Raw genomic sequence first — 18,470 nt, 5'->3', positions numbered from 1 at the left:
AAGATCTTTAAAATATTTTATTATGTGTTGCATAATATATATGCCTGATATAAAAGGATGCTAAGAAGGATAAGGGGCTATTCATCTATGCTCCTGCAAGCTTCCATCTAGGGGTTTGAATTGCTTTGGCTCCCTGTACTCTATTTTCTTCAGAAATCAAATGCATAACTCATATTTCATTATAAAATTCTGAAAACAGAGAGCAAGTAAAAAAGAAAAGAATAACACGAAGTAGACTGCAACAACCCGCCCAGTCTGCAAAGTACGAATCCTGCTTGTGCAGCTTCGGGCTGCCTTTTCCTGGGAAGAAGCGCTGCGTTCGCGGAAACCCCAAAAAGGAGAGGCCGAAGCAGGAGGCGGTGACACCCGGTCACTCAGGCCCGTTTGGGCGGGAAGAAGCCGGAGGGGCGGGTTTAAAAAAAGGCTTCCGCGCCGGCCGGCGAAGAGGGCGTCGTTCTTCCTGAGGTGGCGGCGGGTCCTTCTCCTTTCCGTGCCAACCCCCTTGCAGTTCCTGGGCTGCTGCGGCTGCAGCGAGGCGGAAGGCGGCCGGTAGCAGCGGTTGTTGCTGTTGTTTGTTTGTTTCCCCGCTTCATACCCCAGGCATGATGTCCGAAAGCGAAGGGGGAGCGGCTGTTGGGGTGCTGTCGGCTCGGGGAGCCCGTATCGCCAGCAGCCCCTCTGGGTTGCTGGACAAGGGCTTCGACCTGTACATGGGGGACCCCTTTGACGCCGAGAGCAACCCTCAGGTGAGGAGCGGTGTGTATGAGAGGGGGGGGGGGACTTGTGGGGCGTGGCTGTTCGTCTTCTCGAGTTGTGGAGAAAGGGAAGTGAATTCGGTTTGGAAAAGGAAATGCCACGGGCATTTGTGTAATGGGTGCAAAGGGATGGGCGTTGTAGTGGAAATCGTGGTGTGAAAGGCAGCTGTCGTACTCGAGAAAGAGTACCCTAGGCAGGGGTGGTGTGTGGGGACAAGTGGGCGCTGGTATATTGGAGGAAAAGTAGACCGTGGGGAAACAGGTGCCACGACCCTTTGAGAGGAATGTGAGGCTGGAGGTGTTCATGGAAGAGACGGCTAAGCCCTTTCTCATAAAAATAGGAAGAGGTTATCGGGAAGAAGAAGAGGAAGGAAAGGGCTGGAAAATGGCCGCCCATGTGGAAGGAAAGGAAAGGGAGAGGATGCCGGCAGAAAGGTGGGGTAAAGAAAGCAACACGATCTCCGTGGTGGAAACAGTGGGGGGAAACACAATCCTCCATGCAAGAAGGTGAGCGTTCAGACTTTTTACAAAGGAGCGCAGATAACCAACTCCAAATCTGCAGAGCAGAGCTTTGTAACAGATTGTAGAAGCGCCATATAAGCTGGGGCAGAAAGATGGGGAGGGACAGACGGACCTGTGCCCCTCCAGAACTAGGATGCCAGCCCTGGTGCAGACAGAAATAATTACATCTGGTTTGGACCAGCTAGGGAGTGACGTCCTCTCTTGGCCTCCAGTTCCCTTCCAAGAAATTATTGCTAGGACATCTTCTAGCTGTTGTAGTCTGATGAGAACAGCTGACCATGAGCATAGTTAATGTGTTCTTACATAAGAGAGCTTTGTCTGAATGTAGGGCAGTGTTTCTATGGCCTTTTTAAACCTGTCTCCTATTTTGATAAACAGAGATCTCATCCCCCCCCCAAAGTCTGCTTCTCCCAGTACCTGTATTTGAAATATTGCACCAGAAGCAACTGAAGACATTAATAAATTTAGGGGGTGAGGAAAGAATGAAACTTTAATTTTCTAAACATTAATTAGAAATGATATAGGGATGCCATTGGCTGTGCATTGAGAAGGTAATAGGTATAATTCTTTCCGAAATTATGATACTGTTTTCCAAGCTACATGCAACTCTGAAATCCTAATATGCTTCCTTAGCAGGGCATGCCTCATTTGTGGGGAATATCTGTGTCAGGGAGAATGAAGTATGATGCACAAATTTTAAAATGTAGAGCAAGCTAGATACAGAGTAAAAAATTCCAGCTGTCTTAAACTGTATCAAAAAGTCTAAGGTAGCTGAGGAACAACAAAAAAAGACTTAAGTTGCTTCTTTTCTTGCATACTGAGAAAATTTGTCATTTTGACAGTTCATTTTTCTTTGTTGGATTATTCTTTGGCTACTGCATACAGTTTCCTGACAGTTGATGCAGAAACTGAAAACTTGAAGTATTGACAAATATAAGCTTAGGTAAGTATGGTTAGCTATTTCATGTGTTGTTCTTATTTTCAGGGAATTTTGAATTTTGGAACAAGTGAGAACAAACTTTGCTTTGATTTAATACAAGAAAGGGTAAGTTTAGCTTCCTGTACAAATTCTGTATGTTACAGAATTTTTAATTGAATCTGTCATTTGAATTAATTAGTTGCCATGATTTGTTGCTGACTAAAATCCTGTTTGCTTATGCAGTTGTGCTAGCATCTTCCCCACAGTCACATATTCATATTCCCAGTCTTGCACAGGCTGCAAAATTGGGCACATGGCTAGTTGTGCAACCAAGTGCAACAAGGGGAGTGGCAAGACGAGAGGAAAAAAATAGCTGTACAATTGTCCTTACAGCTGGCAGCCTGAAGTAATGGTCCAAAAATAGCAAGGGTGGTTGCCAGTTATTTATTGTGTTTGCCATAAACTTGACCATCCATTGTATGACTGATTCCCATGGTTATTATAATTTTCTCTGTGGATATGGCTTCACTGTACTCTGCAGTTCTAAACTTGACAAGATCTCTGTAGTTTGAGCATGTCCATATATTTTCTTCTAAGATGAATTAAGACAACATGCAGTTTTTCTTTTACGTTAAAAGCACGGCATGACTCAGTTGAGAAACATTTCTCTTGCATAAGAAAAATGTAATTTGTCTTTTTTTTTAATGGCAGTTTTCAAAACCTGATATGAATTATTTGGAGCCTCATTTGCTGCAGTACTTGGATACACAAGGCCTTAAAAGGTATAATTCTGGAAGAAGACTGGCTTTACAATTGAATTGTAGTTCTTAAATTGCTCTAGTTTTTGCTGTCAAAATAATTCCTTCTGTCAGTTAAAAACATTTCTGAAATTAAAATTTTGTATAGCTAAATTATGTGCTTGCTGCTTCAAAAGTGGAAGTCTTTAATGGATTAGTACTATTTAGATTATGAAATTTTGCCCATGTATGAATGTATTATTGCAGATGAACTAATAGTATGTTAATTTAAAACATCAGCTTCCGAGAAGAAATTGCCAAGTTTCTTACTGAATATGCAAAAGCTTCAACAGCAGTGGATCCAGAAAATGTAAGAAGCCACAATAATTTATTTTTAATATTTTGAAAGTTTGCTAAATCTTTTCTAATATCTCAAAAGTTTGTAAAGGCTGCTTGTGTTCAAGATTCTTAAAGTGGTTTGAAAAATATTAGATTAGGCATCCTTCAGTCTCGAGAGACTATGGTAATGTGCTCTGTACAGAGGATCTAGAGTAGCATCTAGTGTGGCTGAGAAGGCCAATTTGAGAGTGGCAATCCCTTCCACACTGAAAACAAATACAATCTGTCCCCTGTCCGGCTCCCTGATTTTGCTGCTTTCGGGACTGCCTCTTTGCCTCGGCTTGCTGGACAAGTGTCTCTTCAAAATGGTAGAGGCCATGGTTCACTGCCTGCCTCCAGGCTGAACACTCAGATGTCAAGGATTCCCATCTGTTGAGGGCCATTCCTAAGGCCTTCGGATCCCGCTTGCAGATCTCCTTGTATCACAGCTGTGATCTCCCTCTGGGGTGCTTTCCCTGCACTAATTTTCCATACAGGAGATCTTTTGGAATCTGACCATCAGCCATTCTTATGACATGCTCGAGCCAATGTAGACGTTGCTGCTTCAGTAATGTATACATGCTAAAAATTCCAGCTCGTTCTAGGACTACTGTATTTGGAACTTTGTCCTGCCAGGTGATAACAAAAATGCATTGGTATAAGAATGCAATGTCAGCTTCTTATTAAGCCATACTCTCTTTATGAGTCTAGAGAATATGGTAGCTGCTTTGCCAATGTGTTTATCTAGCTCGTTATCTAGGGAGAGAGTGTCAGAGATCGTTGAGCCAAGCTCCACAAAGTCATGAACAACCTCTAATTCTTGTGTGGAGATGGTAATAAAAAGAGGTGAGTCCACGCCCTGGCCCATGGCTTGTGTTTTCTTCAGGCTGATTATTAATCCAAAGTCTTGGCAGGCCTTGCTAAAGCGATTCATGAGTTTGTGGAGATCTTCAGCAGAGTGGGCAACAAAAGCTGCATCATCAGTGAAGAGGAAGTCCCGCATGCATTTCAGATGGACTTTGGTCTTTGCTCTCAATCTAGAGAGATTAAAGAGCTTAAAGACCCCTTTCATATATTTGAAAAATATATGGCACTGAGAATCTATCAGGGTTAGAGATGGGAGTATTCATATATGAATACCAATACCGCCGCACAGGTGGATATAACAAGGGTTATATCCACAAGGGTTATATCCACCAGTTATATCCACTATTCACCCTTCCGCTGCTGCTGTGGGCTCTGTGCTCCCTTCCTATTGCTCTGGAGCTCGCGGTCAACTAGCCACTCCTGGCAAGATGCAGGACAGCGAGCATCCCTGCCAGGTCAAAGAGTGGCTTGCCGACCGGGTGCTCTGGAGCAGTTGGAAGGGAGCGAGGAGCCTGTGGCAGCAGCAGAAGGATGAGTGGACAGTCCGGCCCCAGGGGGCTGGATCCTTCTTATGTCCACCTTCTAGGTTATCTAGTAAGTTATTTATTACACTTATAGCCTGCCTTATTAGATGAGACTTAGATCAGCTTCCATGAGATTTCCAAATATCGTGTTTTTTCTGTATAAAAGGCCCCCCACTTTTCTAACCCAAAATTTCTTTCTTTGCAAGAAAGTGGGGAGGGGGAAGGCAGGGATCAAAGTGCTTTGATTCCTTCTTTCCCTTTCCGCTTTCTTGAAAGGAAAGTGCTTTCCCCTTCCACTTTCTTTGCAAAAAGCTGCTTTCCCTCTGGCAAAAAGTGGAGGGGGAAAGCAGCTTTTTGCAAAAGTGGAGGGGGAAAGATGGTATTGCTTTCCCCCTCCACTTTCTTGTGAGAAAAATGCTTCCCCCCTCCATTTTCTTGTAAAGAAAGTGGAGGGGGAAAGCAGGGATCAAAGCGCTTTGATTCCCCTTTACTACCATGTATAAAACGACCCTCAATTTTTTCCTCTTATTTAGGGAAAAGTGTTGTTTTATACACGGAAAAATATGCTATATTCATCACTGATACAGTTCAGATTGGGCAAATAAGTTTGGATATAACATCCGTACTTCTCAATTTCCTTTATAAAGCTTTCTAAAAGTGACAGATTTGCAGTTTGTTCAATAAGTAGCCTAAGTAAATCATTTTGTTGGAAGACTCATACAAAGTGTAATACACACTATATTAACATGGAGGCCTAGTTTACTCAGATTTAAGAGCATCATTCAAGAAGAAACATTTTTTGTGTGAGAGAGTGATGCTACGTTTATTGAGTATAGTGGAGTTTGATGGATGTAGTAAATCATGCAACTGAAGAAGGTCTGAGTTTGTCTCGACTTCTAAGGTACAGCAGATAACATTCTAGGGGGAACATTATCCTGAGCACTAGTGCACTTCCTGTCTCAGAAAGAAGGCTTATTAGTTGTCGCTTCATCTCACTAGTTGCCAAAATGGGACTTTTGTATAAAAACAAGGGGGGAAAAAACGTATGAACTAACCAGCCTTTCTCTGTTTTGTACAACAATATACTTTTGTCATGGTTGCAGCATAAACAGATTCAAGCATTTTAACTGTTCTTGTACAGTGTTTTTCAGTGTTGATCTCAATACAGATGTATCTAGTCAATTAATTGGAAATTTGGTCTACTGGATGTTGCATATTCTGTTCTATTACTCTACATAATATAAAAGATCATATTGCCCAGTGAGTTTTCTGCATCTTTGGTACACTAATTGGACACGTATAAATTTAGCCCAGTAAATAGGATTCATATATACTTGGGGTAATATAAGTTGGTTTAGGTAGGTTAACTGTTTTATGTTGCAGTGCTCTATATTTAAATTTAGGTTGTACCATTGATACTTGGATATGCTTGTTCACTCTTGACCTCATTTAAAATATAAATATAAATATAAAATCTTTGTTAACTGGAACTTGATACTTATTTTCAATTTCTAGATTATTGTGATGAATGGCTGCTGTTCAGTTTTTGCAACCCTTTCAACTGTACTGTGTGATCCTGGAGGTAAACTTGACTATATGAAATAAATACAGTGGTGCCCCGCATAGCGAGGTTAATCCGTTCCGGATTAACCTTCGCTATGCGAAAACATCGCTGTACGGGGCAGGAAAAGCCTATTGGAACGCATTAAACTTAGTTTAATGCGTTCCAATAGGCACCAAAACTTACCCCTCCAGCGATGTTTTCGCGGTCCGGCGGCCATTTTGGAGCCGCCGATCAGCTGTTCGGCGGCTCCAAAATGACCGCCGGACGCCCCCGATCGTCGCAAAGCGAGTGCGGCGATTGGGGCAGCTCCGTATAGCGATCCCCAAAAAGGGATCGCTATACGGATTCTTCGTTATATGGTGCGCTCGTTAAGCGAGGCACCACTGTAATATAATTTTGATAGTTATATTTCATTCTGGTAATTGGTGCTGAGGGTATTTCAGAAGGTTCAAAATATTTTCACTATTCTGATGCCTAGTGATGGGGTTGTTCATGTAGAAATTAACTTAATTGCTTTATATTTCTGACTTGAAAACATTTGTTTTAAAGTGCCCTTGGATTAGGATGGTGTTGAGTGAAGTGCAGTCCATGGACTGCATTTAGTCATCTTCCCCCCTCCCCTCTTGGATCATGATGAATATGCACCTCTGACACCATATCCCCAACCTTTCAATCGATACCTACACATCAGCCTATTATATATAGGTTATGCTCTCTTGAGGCCTTAGGGAACATTTTGCCATTCTGGTCTCTGCAGAGAGAGGCTTTTTTCAAAAACAGAAATCATTGAACTCAAACAGTATAAGTGCACTAGGGGGGCCTTTCCTGGTGTTGTTTGTTTGTTTTTTTAGTAACTTTGTGGATATGGTTATTGGCGTAGACATCCCACAAAGAGCCAGAGGTTGGTGTGAGCAGCCCCTAGACTTCAGGAAGTTGCCCACTCCTTAGAATGTTAACTTTCAGGTTACATTATGGGAAAGTTATACTATATGAAAGAAATTAAGCCTCACTAGCCCAGTACATATAGAATGATAGTGGAGTCTCACCAGTTCATGAAAGGGAAATGACATAAGAACCTATTAATTGTTCTCTTGTATACCAGTATTTTCAGTATTTTATGTGCTAGTAATAGTATTCAGCTAGGAAAAGAACGAGCATTCGTTATAGAATGCTTTTTGTGATAATATGGCAGCATTTTCAGCTACAGTGATTTCAAAATTTTAGTCTAAAATGTCTGAGATAAAATGAAGTACCACTTATTGTTACAATTGTTAAAATACCTTTAGAAATATAATGAAACATCACTGTATTTTTGTTGTAGATGGGTATCTAATTCCTGCTCCATATTATGGTGGTATAAATTCTAAAACCTGGGTGTATGGAGAAATGCAACCTGTACATGTGCCCTTGTTCAGTGAGGTAATATTTCATTTTACTAAAGATTACCATTTGTGTAAATTCTGAAATGTTAGCCAAAATTCTTCTGCATTAGTTATGCCGAGGTAAAGTAAGTTGCAGCAGCAGACTGCCTCTAATTACAAAATCCCCACAGCTTAAACCTAAATTCTTCATTGCTTAAACCTGATCTCTTTGTGTGTCACTTGGTGGCTTTAATTAACAGCAATTTAAGTTCTACAAGAATCCAGGAGAGCTGCTGTTAGTACAGTGCAGCGTGCACAGCCTGCTGATTGGTTCAAGATTCTGCCAGTTTTTACCCTAAGGAAAATTATCCTAAGTAATTAAATAGGTTTCAGACAGCTTTACATAATTGTCTTAAATAACTATGTTGAAACCTCTTGAATTCTTACTTAGGTGATGGATGAAGAAAGCCGACCTTTCCAATTAACAGTTGAAAAATTAGAAGCTGCATATCAGAGGGCCAAAGATCAGGTAGGAGTGTTTTGAAGTAAACTCCAACTGATGTAAATACAGCTGTGTAACTCATTGTCATGATTCCAGTAAAATACATCCTCCTGGGAGTACAAGAGGGTAAATCTGCTAAATATTTATGTCATATGCATGATGTGGCCAAAAAGAGATTGTCACTTGAATAAGCAATGTATTCTAATTTGTCATAATCCATATTGGAATCAGGATTCTAAATTGCAGGTTGATTATCCTGGTGTGTCATATTAATACAGAGCTAAGAAGGAGAAATATACTTCAGGATGAAATGAATTGAAGAGTTTCTGCTTAAATTCATGCAAGAAGCTTGCATTAGTCCAACGTAGGCTTTGATTTGTTCATTTATTTTTTAGCTAGCTGCTGCTCTCTCTGTATCACATACCATGTTGTAAGAGGGAAAGTATTGAAAAATTTGTGATGTAGTTTTGTGCAGTTAGACAAATATGGTAGTTGGAAACATAGCAGATGCTTTTAAACATTAGCGTTAAAAGTAATGGAAACAGCATTACATTAAATTTGATTCTTGCAAGAATATGTATGAATGTATGTAGTCAAGGATCTTCAATATTTGACATTTGAATAAAGGGGCTTAGTGTAATTGTTAATCCCGGCTAGAGTAGACCAACTGGATTTTGTTAATGGATGGCAAGCTTGCAGACTCGCTAGTCCTTTGTTTGACGTCTTGTTGGCGTCTCCGACTATCAGTTTTTCTTTTTTCAGGGCATCCGAGTCAGAGCATTAATCCTGATCAACCCTCACAATCCATTAGGGGACATTTACCCAGCACAGTTACTGAAAGAATGTCTAGAGTTTGCGCACAGGTTTGATTCCTAGCGCTATTTGTTTGGGCTTTTAATTTTCCATGATGCAGTATCTTAGTTATAAAAATGATTTTGGTAATCTCCTTATTTCAATTGACATATGTCTAAAATGTTTACAAAGTGAATTTGCTTTAGAATTGATTCTCTGAGTACTTAATAATGATAGTAAAAAATATCAGAGTAATTAAACTCCCATCTTCTCAATGTATAATCTAAGGTGACGTTTATTAATTAGTAGATTTATGAATTTATGAATTAGTAGAGAAAAGTTAGTGCATGTAAGGATTGTTATCCAGACCTTAAATATTGAATAGCATATGTCATAACTGTGAAAGCTGGTAATTACCAAAATCAATAGTAGCAAGAGTGTATATTAAACATATTATACATTGTATAATATGAATAGATGTCTTGATTTGAAAAGTAATTTGATAACAATTTATGCAGGGCATATTATGAAACGAGACCTATTTGAAACTTCTCCAGAGAGCCAATAGAAATTTGTATAACATCCATAAAATCTATGTCTTTTCCCATTTATTTCTTTCAATTTTTCTCCTTTTGACCAATTTTACTGCTATAAACATTGCATTGTAAGAGTGCATTTTTATCTTTGGATGGATTTTTCTAACACTAAATATGCAGTCCTATATACATGCACTTCTAAGTAAGTCCCACTATGATAGGTAAGCACACATAGCATTGTAGTCTAAATTATCAGAATATTAATGATTTCACAAGTAGTTTTTTTGCAGAAAAATATCCTATTTACTTTAGGTTCATATCCTACCAAATTCTCGTTTCCTGCATACCAATTCTTATGAAATTGATTTTTAAAATGAGATTTTTTTAAATAATAGAAACAGCAAGCAGTTTTGTTAAACCTTAAGGATCACAGTAATGGCTTCCTCCTTTGTATGACTATCAACCTTGGAGTTGCAGTCTGCTTATAGCATTTCAGGTGGAAACTGATGTTCCTTCTTTTTTCAAGAAACACTTTAAATAAACTTTAACTGGTTTACAGATAGTTTTGAGGTATCTTTCTGTCAAAGCATGCTTCTTAATGCCTGCTTATACTGGGACTAAGAATTCAATTTGCAGTGTGTTTGTTATGGCTTTCACTATGGGAATGTAATAAGACACGCACATTGAGTGCATGGTGAGCATTTTCTGTCTTATACAGTATTTGAGATATAAAGTTTTAAAATGTCTTGATGTTATAACTGTTCAAATAGTGGAGGGCTAGCTACATTTTCTTTAAATGGCATTGTGCTAAGGAAAGAAAATAAGTACAACTTGAAATCGGTGAATATTTAAATAATTGATTAATTTGTATGAATATAAAAGTACCAATATGTAAGCTTATAGGGACTAGCAGCAATTGCAGTAATAACTGCATGTATTTAAAACTGAAGATTCAAAAGTTTCTTTTTCCATATGTAGATACAAATTGCATGTAGTCATGGATGAAATCTACATGCTGTCCGTATATGACGATACCACATTCACAAGCATTCTTAGCTTAGAAAGGCAAGTATAACTTCTGTTGCTATAAAAACAAATGTAGTTATTCAGCATTTTCAGATGGATACCATAACCCATCTGTTTTTTATTTATGCATAAATAATTGAGCCTCTGTAAATAATACTTTCAAGACAGTATTTGGCAGTATGGTAGCATATATATAATTATCAAAAACTGCTTACCTAATTTATTATCTTCTTAATGCTTCTTGTCTGTCTGTATGCTTGTCAGATTCTTGTGATAAATTCATTTGGTCTTTTGACCTAGTTTACTGTTGCTAACTAAATACTATGAACTAAATCTAGTTTTGATTCTAGTCAGTATGGGGCCACTGAAACAAATAGGATCTGTTACCATTACCATAAGCCCCATTCATTTCAGTGGATGTACTCAAATTTGGACTAAAAGTACATTCAGCCTTATGTTGTACCCTCTTGATGCAGAACTCCATATTGTTTGCTATTTTAAAGCCTCCTAGCACTGCACTGAGCTGTGACAGGCTATTTAGTGCAACAGCCAAACCTCAAAACAGGGCGGCAGCAATGGACTGCTTGTATAGAATTCATTTAAAATTATTTTATTCAATGAACAAAATTGTGCTTTGTTAAAAAATAATCAGTACCCAATCCAGAGAAGTATGCATGCCCAGTTTTTCATATATTTGTCTCCTAGACAAGCTGCCCAGAAAGTAGGTTATGCAGCCATATGGTTGCAAGATACAGTAACATAGCTGTTGGGAATTAAATGAGATTTATTAACACTGACAATTACTACTTAAATGCCTGTGGTGCATATATTGTGCTTTCTTAGTTTCTGTGAGAGGTACACTTCTCTGCGCATCTCTTTGTGCACTGAATACCTATAGTGTAGCAGGCTTGATTCAGGTAGTTATCACTGAGCTTATGATTGAATTAAAAAATAAATAAATGTAAGACATTAATTTTTTGGAAAAATTTCAGTTTACCAGATCCAGACCGGACACACTTCATGTGGGGATTTAGCAAGGTATGTTAAGAACATATGAGTACTGTTCCCAAAATGTACTTGAATATTTGAAATGACCACATTCATCTTTTCTCATATTTATAGCTTTTCTGTGTATAAATCTTTATATGAGAACATAAAAATGTGAACATAATCTTGGGTTGAAAATGTTGCTTCTGCCACAGTATAGTGGAAAAATGCAGTCTCTTTAAAGAGGTCCAGTCTTTATACCCTGTATATTCACATGTGGTTCTTTATCTGTGATCAAAGCACATATCTAAATAAGTAAGAACACTATTTTTTTACACATCATTTCTTTGATGTAATTGTATTTCAAAGCAGATAATTCTAAACATACTTGCAGACCAAGTTGCCATGTTTGGTATCATTTGAGGCTTTGTAAAAGGCTCTTCAACTCAGAAGTTTGAATTTCAGAGGTAGCTAGATAGCTAGATTGCAAAAGCTGAAGTATACATGAAAAATTCCAAGGAAAAATCAACAGAACTGTAGCAGGCAGTGGAGTGTGGCTTCTAATTACTGTCAAGTGGCTCTTCATATTCTTTTACCATATGGAAGCTGATTTGGTTAGCCACAACATGGCAAACTGGACCAACCAGCTGTAAGCTCTTTTGCTACATGGAAATAGGGCAAGAAAGTGTACTGAATGTAGGCTTTGCCTCAGTTCCTGTAAGCTGCTAAACCCTATGTAAATGCAAAAGCCATAAAATGCTTATCCTTCTTTACAACAGAGGGGTGTCTGAAACTAAACCAAAGGGGCCAAAATACGGATCTCTGCTAAAGCTTCTAATTTAGGGCCACTAACTTGATAAAATACCATGGACTTGTTGATTCACTTTGGTTTATTTTATCATATATTAAAGGAAGGTACTGTAGTCTTTAAAAAATTATGCTTTTCCTTCAAAATATGAATGAAACCTAAGAAATCGATATTTTTATTCATTCTAAATAATACTACCCTGTTTTCCTGAAAATAAGACCTAACCTGAAAATAAGGCCTAGTATAATTTTTCAGGATGCTTGTATTATAAGCCCTACCCCAAAAATAAGCCCTAGTTAAGTGAAACCCCACCCTCCACCATTGTGCAACATTGTGCAGCAACCAGAAGATGACGGGATTGTAAAATAAAATATCCCCTGAAAGTAAGCCCTAATGCATTTTTGGAGCAAAAATTAATATAAGCCCCTGTCTTGTTTTTGGGGAAACACTGTATTTTTTTCTAGGAAGATGCTTTGCTTTTTAGCATTTTAAGATTATTTCAATTACAAACTTTTATTCTCCCTTTCAAGGATTTTGGAATGTGTGGTATCAGAGTTGGAATATTGTACACCAGAAACCATGAGATAAGGGAGGCAGTTAATCAGCTAGCTGTTTTTCATGGATGCCCTGGACCTGTGCAGTATGTTCTCAAACAATTCCTTAGTGATAGAGGTTAGTAAAAACTGAAAAATGTTCTCCACATCTGTGAAATAGATTGTGTGAAATGCCTGAGAGTGAGAATCAGGTGTGCCTCTGCCATTTAGCATAGCCGATATTGAAGTAGATGGCCCTAACAGTCTGACCCAGTAAAGCAGGTTTGTGTATTTCTGACCAAATACTATAAGGTAGCCTTCTGAAGAGAGAGATGTCACATAGCTGTGAAAAGAGGGGCTGAAAATGTCGAAGTGTTGCGGCATGTCACTAAGCATATGTAAAACTGCACACCTTATCTGCTGAACCAATGTGCAAAATCTAAGGTGGAAGGGAGCCTTATTCTATAACTTTCAAGCTTCCTTCTAAGGCACGCACCTGCGTGACTCCCCCTCCCTCCTTGCAGCATTCCTCCGCCATGCAGTGATTGTTTTCAGCTCCTTTGGTTCAGGTCGTGATGAAACTCTCTGCACAGGGGGCACGTGTGTAGTGGCGCGTGTGAGAGGTGGAGTCCAATTTGAGGGTATGTTACTTGTCCAGTTTTAGAGCAGACAGTCCTTCCTCATGGTTGATGCCAGTTATGAAACTTCCTTCTGAGAAAGGCAAGGCAAGCTTTCTGATTGTTTTTCTTCCACTCGTGGGCAAAGACATTTGTAATCAGATGAACTTTTGCAAATTTTCTGGTGTTTTCAGTGGATTGATGCTGTTTAATTGATGCGCTCTTAAACTGCTTTTTAAATTAAATAGTGCTTTAATATTGTAATTTATGTGTGTTTTAATATATATTTTGTAATTTTACTTCTTTAATGAGTTTCGAGGTAAATCAAATAAATAAATGTGTAAATACTTTAATATTTAATCTAAAGGTTTTTTGTTTTAGAATATGTTCCACAGCTTTAGCTAAATAATGGGAAGGTATACAAAAGCGATGGCCTTTACATTTCTCATCTCTTGTATAACATATGCCTGAATAATAGAATGGTGAAAAATAAAAATTGTCACTTGTGTATTTGTTTTGACAGAATGGCTGGATAATGTGTTTTTCCCAACCAACAGAAGAAGACTTAAAGAAGCACAGAACATTCTTGTGGATGGTCTTGCAGAGATAGGAATACCTGTTTTAAAAAGCTCTGGAGGATTATATGTGTGGGCTGACTTCAGGAAAGTACGTAAGGATGGGTCAGGGAAGGTGAACTAAAGAAAACAATGAGTTATTTAAAACTGAGAGAAACAGCCTATGGCTGTTTTGAGACTTCCTGCTCACTTTGCACTTTAACAAGCCAAAATACCAATTTTTCAAATCTGGAAGTAGACTTCTTGCCATTTCTGGTTTCATCCCCACGCCCTCCCAATTTCTGATTATCTCTGCAGCTTTCCTCCCCCCTCTTGGAGCTACTCCAGTGACAGGAACATCGATCTAACAAGGTTGTATGTTCCTGTTATGTATAAGTGACAATAAAAGACTTAACCAAGTAATTGCCTAAAATTGAAACTGCGGGTAGATTCTGATGTCCATCTCTAGTGATCAATGCATTCTATCTTAAAATGTTGGAAGAATGATACTTGTCTACTGACAGGAACAAACTAAAGGCTAATTGAGGAAAGATGGTTTCTAACTAGGATTTGGGAAGATGAAGCATTAAAGCCTCCTTTACAGCCAACAAAATGCACCATTGCAAAATATGTGACAAACAACATACCTAGTTGGTCATAAAGGACTTATACTAAAGTGATAAATGCCGTATTTTTCGCTCCATAAGATGCACCTCTCCATAAGACGCACCAAATTTTTAGGAGAAGAAAACAGGAAAAAAAATCTGTTTTCTTCTCCTAAAAATTGGTGAGCCTTATGGAGAGGTCCGTCTTATGGAACACAACCTAGGACCATTTGGAGGCTCACCCAGCTCCCCCGAAGGCCATAGGGGGCAAAATCACCACCTTCTGGGGCTCTTTTGAGGCTTGGAAAGCTTCAGAAGAGCCCCAGAAGGTGGCAATTTCGCCCCCTCTAGCCTGGGGGGGGCAGGGTGAGCCTCCAAAGGGTCCTAGAGTGTGTTCCAGGGCCCTTTAGAGACTCACCCTGCCCCCCCCCCCGGGGTCAGAGGGGCCAAAATTGCCACTTTCTGGGGCTCTTTTGAGGCTTGGGAAGTTTCAGAAGAACCCCAGAAAATGGCAATTTCGCCCCCTCTAGCCTGGTGGGGGGGCAGGGTGAGCCTCCAAAGGGTCCTAGAGTGTGTTCCAGGACCCTTTAGAGACTCACCCTGCCCCCACCCGGGGGTCAGAGGGGGCAAAATTGCCACCTTCTGGGGCTCTTTTAAGGCTTGGGAAGCTTCAAAAGAGCCCCAGAAGGTGGCGATTTTGCCCCCCCTGGACCCGTGGGGCGGTGGGGGAAGCGTGGGAAGGATCCAAGGGAGCCTTCCAGACCCTTGCCACACTCCACCCACCCACCCCCACGGGGCCAGCGCGGGCGAAATAGCGACCTTCCAGGACCTTTTGAGAAGCTTTCAAGCCTCTCAAAAGGTCCTGGGAGCTGGCAATTTTGCCCCCCCTGGACCCGTGGGGGGGTGGAGGAAGCATGGCAAGGGTCCAAGGGAGCCTTCCAGACCCTTGCCACACTCCCCCACCCACCCCCCACGGGTCCAGGGGGGGCAAAATAGCGACCTTCCAGGACCTTTTGAGAAGCTTTCAAGCCTCTCAAAAGGTCCTGGGAGCTGGCGATTTTGCGCCCCCTGGACCCGTGGAGGGGTGGAGGAAGCATGGCAAGGGTCCAAGGGAGCCTTCCAGACCCTTGCCACACTCCTCCCACCCACCCCCCACGGGTCCAGGGGGGGCAAAATAGCGACCTTCCAGGACCTTTTGAGCTTTCAAGCCTCTCAAAAGGTCCTGGAAGCTGGCAATTTTGCCCCCCCCCCCCGGACCCATGGGGTGGTGGAGGAAGCATGGCAAGGGTCCAAGGGAGCCTTCCAGACCCTTGCCACACTCCCCCCACCCACCCCCCACGGGTCCAGGGGGGGCAAAATAGCGACCTTCCAGGACCTTTTGAGAAGCTTTCAAGCCTCTCAAAAGGTCCTGGAAGCTGGCAATTTTGCCCCCCCCCCGGACCCATGGGGTGGTGGAGGAAGCATGGCAAGGGTCCAAGGGAGCCTTCCAGACCCTTGCCACACTCCCCCCACCCACCACCCACGGGGCCAGCGCGGGCAAAATAGCGACCTTCCAGGACCTTTTGAGAAGCTTTCAAGCCTCTCAAAAGGTCCTGGAAGGTCGCTATTTCGCCCGCGCTGGCCCCATGAGGGGTGGGGGAGCATCGCAAGGGTGCTGGAAGGCTCCCTTGGACCCTTGCGACGCTCCCCCCCCACGGGGCCAGTGAGGGCGAAGTCACCACCTTCGCACCATAAGACGCACGGACTTTCTACCCCCCCTTTGGAGAGAAAAAAAAGTGTGTCTTATGGTGCAAAAAATACGGTAACTTGGAAAAAAAAATTTTGAATCATAAGTATCCAGCCTTAAATAATACACTAGTTCTGTGCAATATAATGCATTAAACAAGATCAACAACTTAAGGCCATGCAACTTCATCAGAAGCTTCAATAATCCTGATAGGAGGATGTTATTGTCTCGTAATAAATGTGATTTTATGTGGTGTTTAATGCATATTTTTCCCTTATAGTTTTTAAAGTCACAGACATTTGAAGCTGAAATGGATTTATGGTGGAAAATTCTTGACAGAAAACTTCTCATTAGTCCTGGCAAAGCCTTTAGCTGTTACGAACCAGGATGGTTCAGGCTGATCTTCTCAGACTCCGTAGATAAGATTTACTTGTGTAAGTTTCAATACAGCAAACAACTGTTTAATGTTTCCCACATTGCACTTCTCCATCCCTGCACACCCACAAACTTCCAAGTAACTAAGGAATATAGTTGTATAACCTAATTTGTGTGGATGCAAGAGGATGAATGAAATAAAATTAGAATTCTGTTTTCTAACGTGTTTAACCATTGGCATACAGAACACTGTCCTTTTGGCACATATGTGGCATTTGACTATAGCAGTAAAAATTATTCCATTGGGAAATTTTGTAGATTAAGAGCCAGACTGGTAAGCTTAAGAGCCAGACTGGTTAGCTGAGTATATTAATTGCATATTTTCCTGAACAGAGATTTGGACATGACACAAAAATAAACCAACAGGACTTACACGAGTTTAGATTCTATTCTTTAAATATTCTTTTAAGATGGAATATATTTCAAAACTTGTTTCTGTTAAGTTTCCACAAAGCTGACTAATTGCCTCCCCATCTTTCTATAGGTATTCAAAGACTTCGGCAGATGCTGCATGATGAAATGAATGAAACCATTCCTAGTAGTTTGTCTGCTCAAGAAGATGAGTGTCCTGAGTTAGACGATGTCATTTCAGCTAACTACATGAATACCTCAGTGGATGATGTCTCGGATGGATATTCACATCTGAAGAAAATAGTTGTTTTCTAAGAACATGAATGCATTGCATGTTACAATTGTCTTATAGCCTAGGAGGTATGCATTCACCTTTCATTGTAACCTATGGTTACAGCAGTTTGAGTTTACAGGAAGTACTAGAACTAAGGACTAGTTTTTTGGAACTTGGCAGGCTTTTTATCCTGACTTCTTCGGCAGATCATTTATCAGTTTCTTTAGACTACAGGACAAATAATATGACATCCATCTCCCTGAATGTTCTTGCAGTGAGGTTCTATGACCAAAAGGAATCTCACTGGAGGAAAAACAGCTGGAAAAAAGTGAAGGGTAGAGATTCAACATCTCCAATTTATCCTCACTGCACTTTAAAACAGTGAGTATATTTAAGAGCAGATGGGCAGCTCTCTATTTTGTCCTGTAGTAATTTCAGTCTTACATGCAATCATCACTTTCAAGTATTTGAACCTGATGACTGATGGTCAGTCTTCAACAACCTGCTGAATTAATCTGAAGAATGATTCATCCACTGAGTAATATTTACATGTTAGATGTAAATATTACTGAGACAATCCTGAAGCTTAAGCCGAGTGTGGGTACCATATTTTACTTTCTAAGAAAGTGTCCTACATTTCTGTTTAAATAGAATATTTGTATATCTGGTGTTGATATTCTTGGAAAATCATCTTCCGTTTCAATATTTCATATATGGCTTATTTTCAGAAAGCAGGATCCATTAAAAATTTGTATAAGTAAGATTTAATGTGGAGGTATATGTTTGTCACTGTTATTACTAGGTAGGTTGTAACTGGTTTGTAGTTTGTCAGATGCTACATGCATAACAGTATAATTATTAAAAACGATAAGAGATACTTTCATTGCTTCATTAATTTCAAAGAAATAAAGGGTCACAGCTGAAAAAAGCATGGTAGTTGACGTGTCATCCTAGATTTAAAATATGGTAATGTGTGAGGTACTGCAAGTTCAGGACAAATCTGTCAGCGTACTTGAGAAACCTTCATCAACAGTAATGGTTGGCACCAAAAGACCTCACAAAACTACATTGCCACATATCTGGCCCCTTATATTCCA

The 18,470-nt window shown here is 40.2% G+C and overlaps 1 protein-coding gene across 4 annotated transcripts; it reads left to right on the top strand.

Moving 5' to 3' along the window:
- Positions 1–418: 418 nt before the first annotated feature.
- LOC110074696 (1-aminocyclopropane-1-carboxylate synthase-like protein 1) lies at positions 419–18,250 on the top strand. 4 transcript variants are annotated; one of them, XM_078378696.1, is made up of 15 exons: positions 533–746; positions 1,097–1,262; positions 2,263–2,322; positions 2,908–2,978; positions 3,234–3,303; positions 6,218–6,284; positions 7,588–7,685; positions 8,079–8,156; positions 8,892–8,992; positions 10,436–10,522; positions 11,476–11,521; positions 12,809–12,950; positions 13,952–14,094; positions 16,594–16,747; positions 17,233–18,250. In XM_078378696.1, the coding sequence occupies exons 4-15, from the start codon at positions 2,923–2,925 to the stop codon at positions 17,412–17,414; spliced, it is 1,224 nt and encodes a 407-aa protein (XP_078234822.1). In that variant the 5' UTR covers positions 533–746; positions 1,097–1,262; positions 2,263–2,322; positions 2,908–2,922; the 3' UTR covers positions 17,415–18,250. The 4 variants fall into 4 exon arrangements, with proteins under 4 accessions (XP_020640776.2, XP_078234822.1, XP_072859273.1 ...); XM_020785117.3 differs by lacking the exon at positions 1,097–1,262 and having other exon boundaries at positions 419–746; XM_073003172.2 differs by lacking the exon at positions 533–746 and having other exon boundaries at positions 797–1,262.
- Positions 18,251–18,470: the final 220 nt, after the last annotated feature.

The sequence above is a fragment of the Pogona vitticeps genome, chromosome 6 (assembly GCF_051106095.1).
Source record: "Pogona vitticeps strain Pit_001003342236 chromosome 6, PviZW2.1, whole genome shotgun sequence".
Taxonomy (NCBI): Eukaryota; Metazoa; Chordata; class Lepidosauria; order Squamata; family Agamidae; genus Pogona; species Pogona vitticeps.
This window is presented reverse-complemented; position numbering and strand designations above follow the sequence as displayed.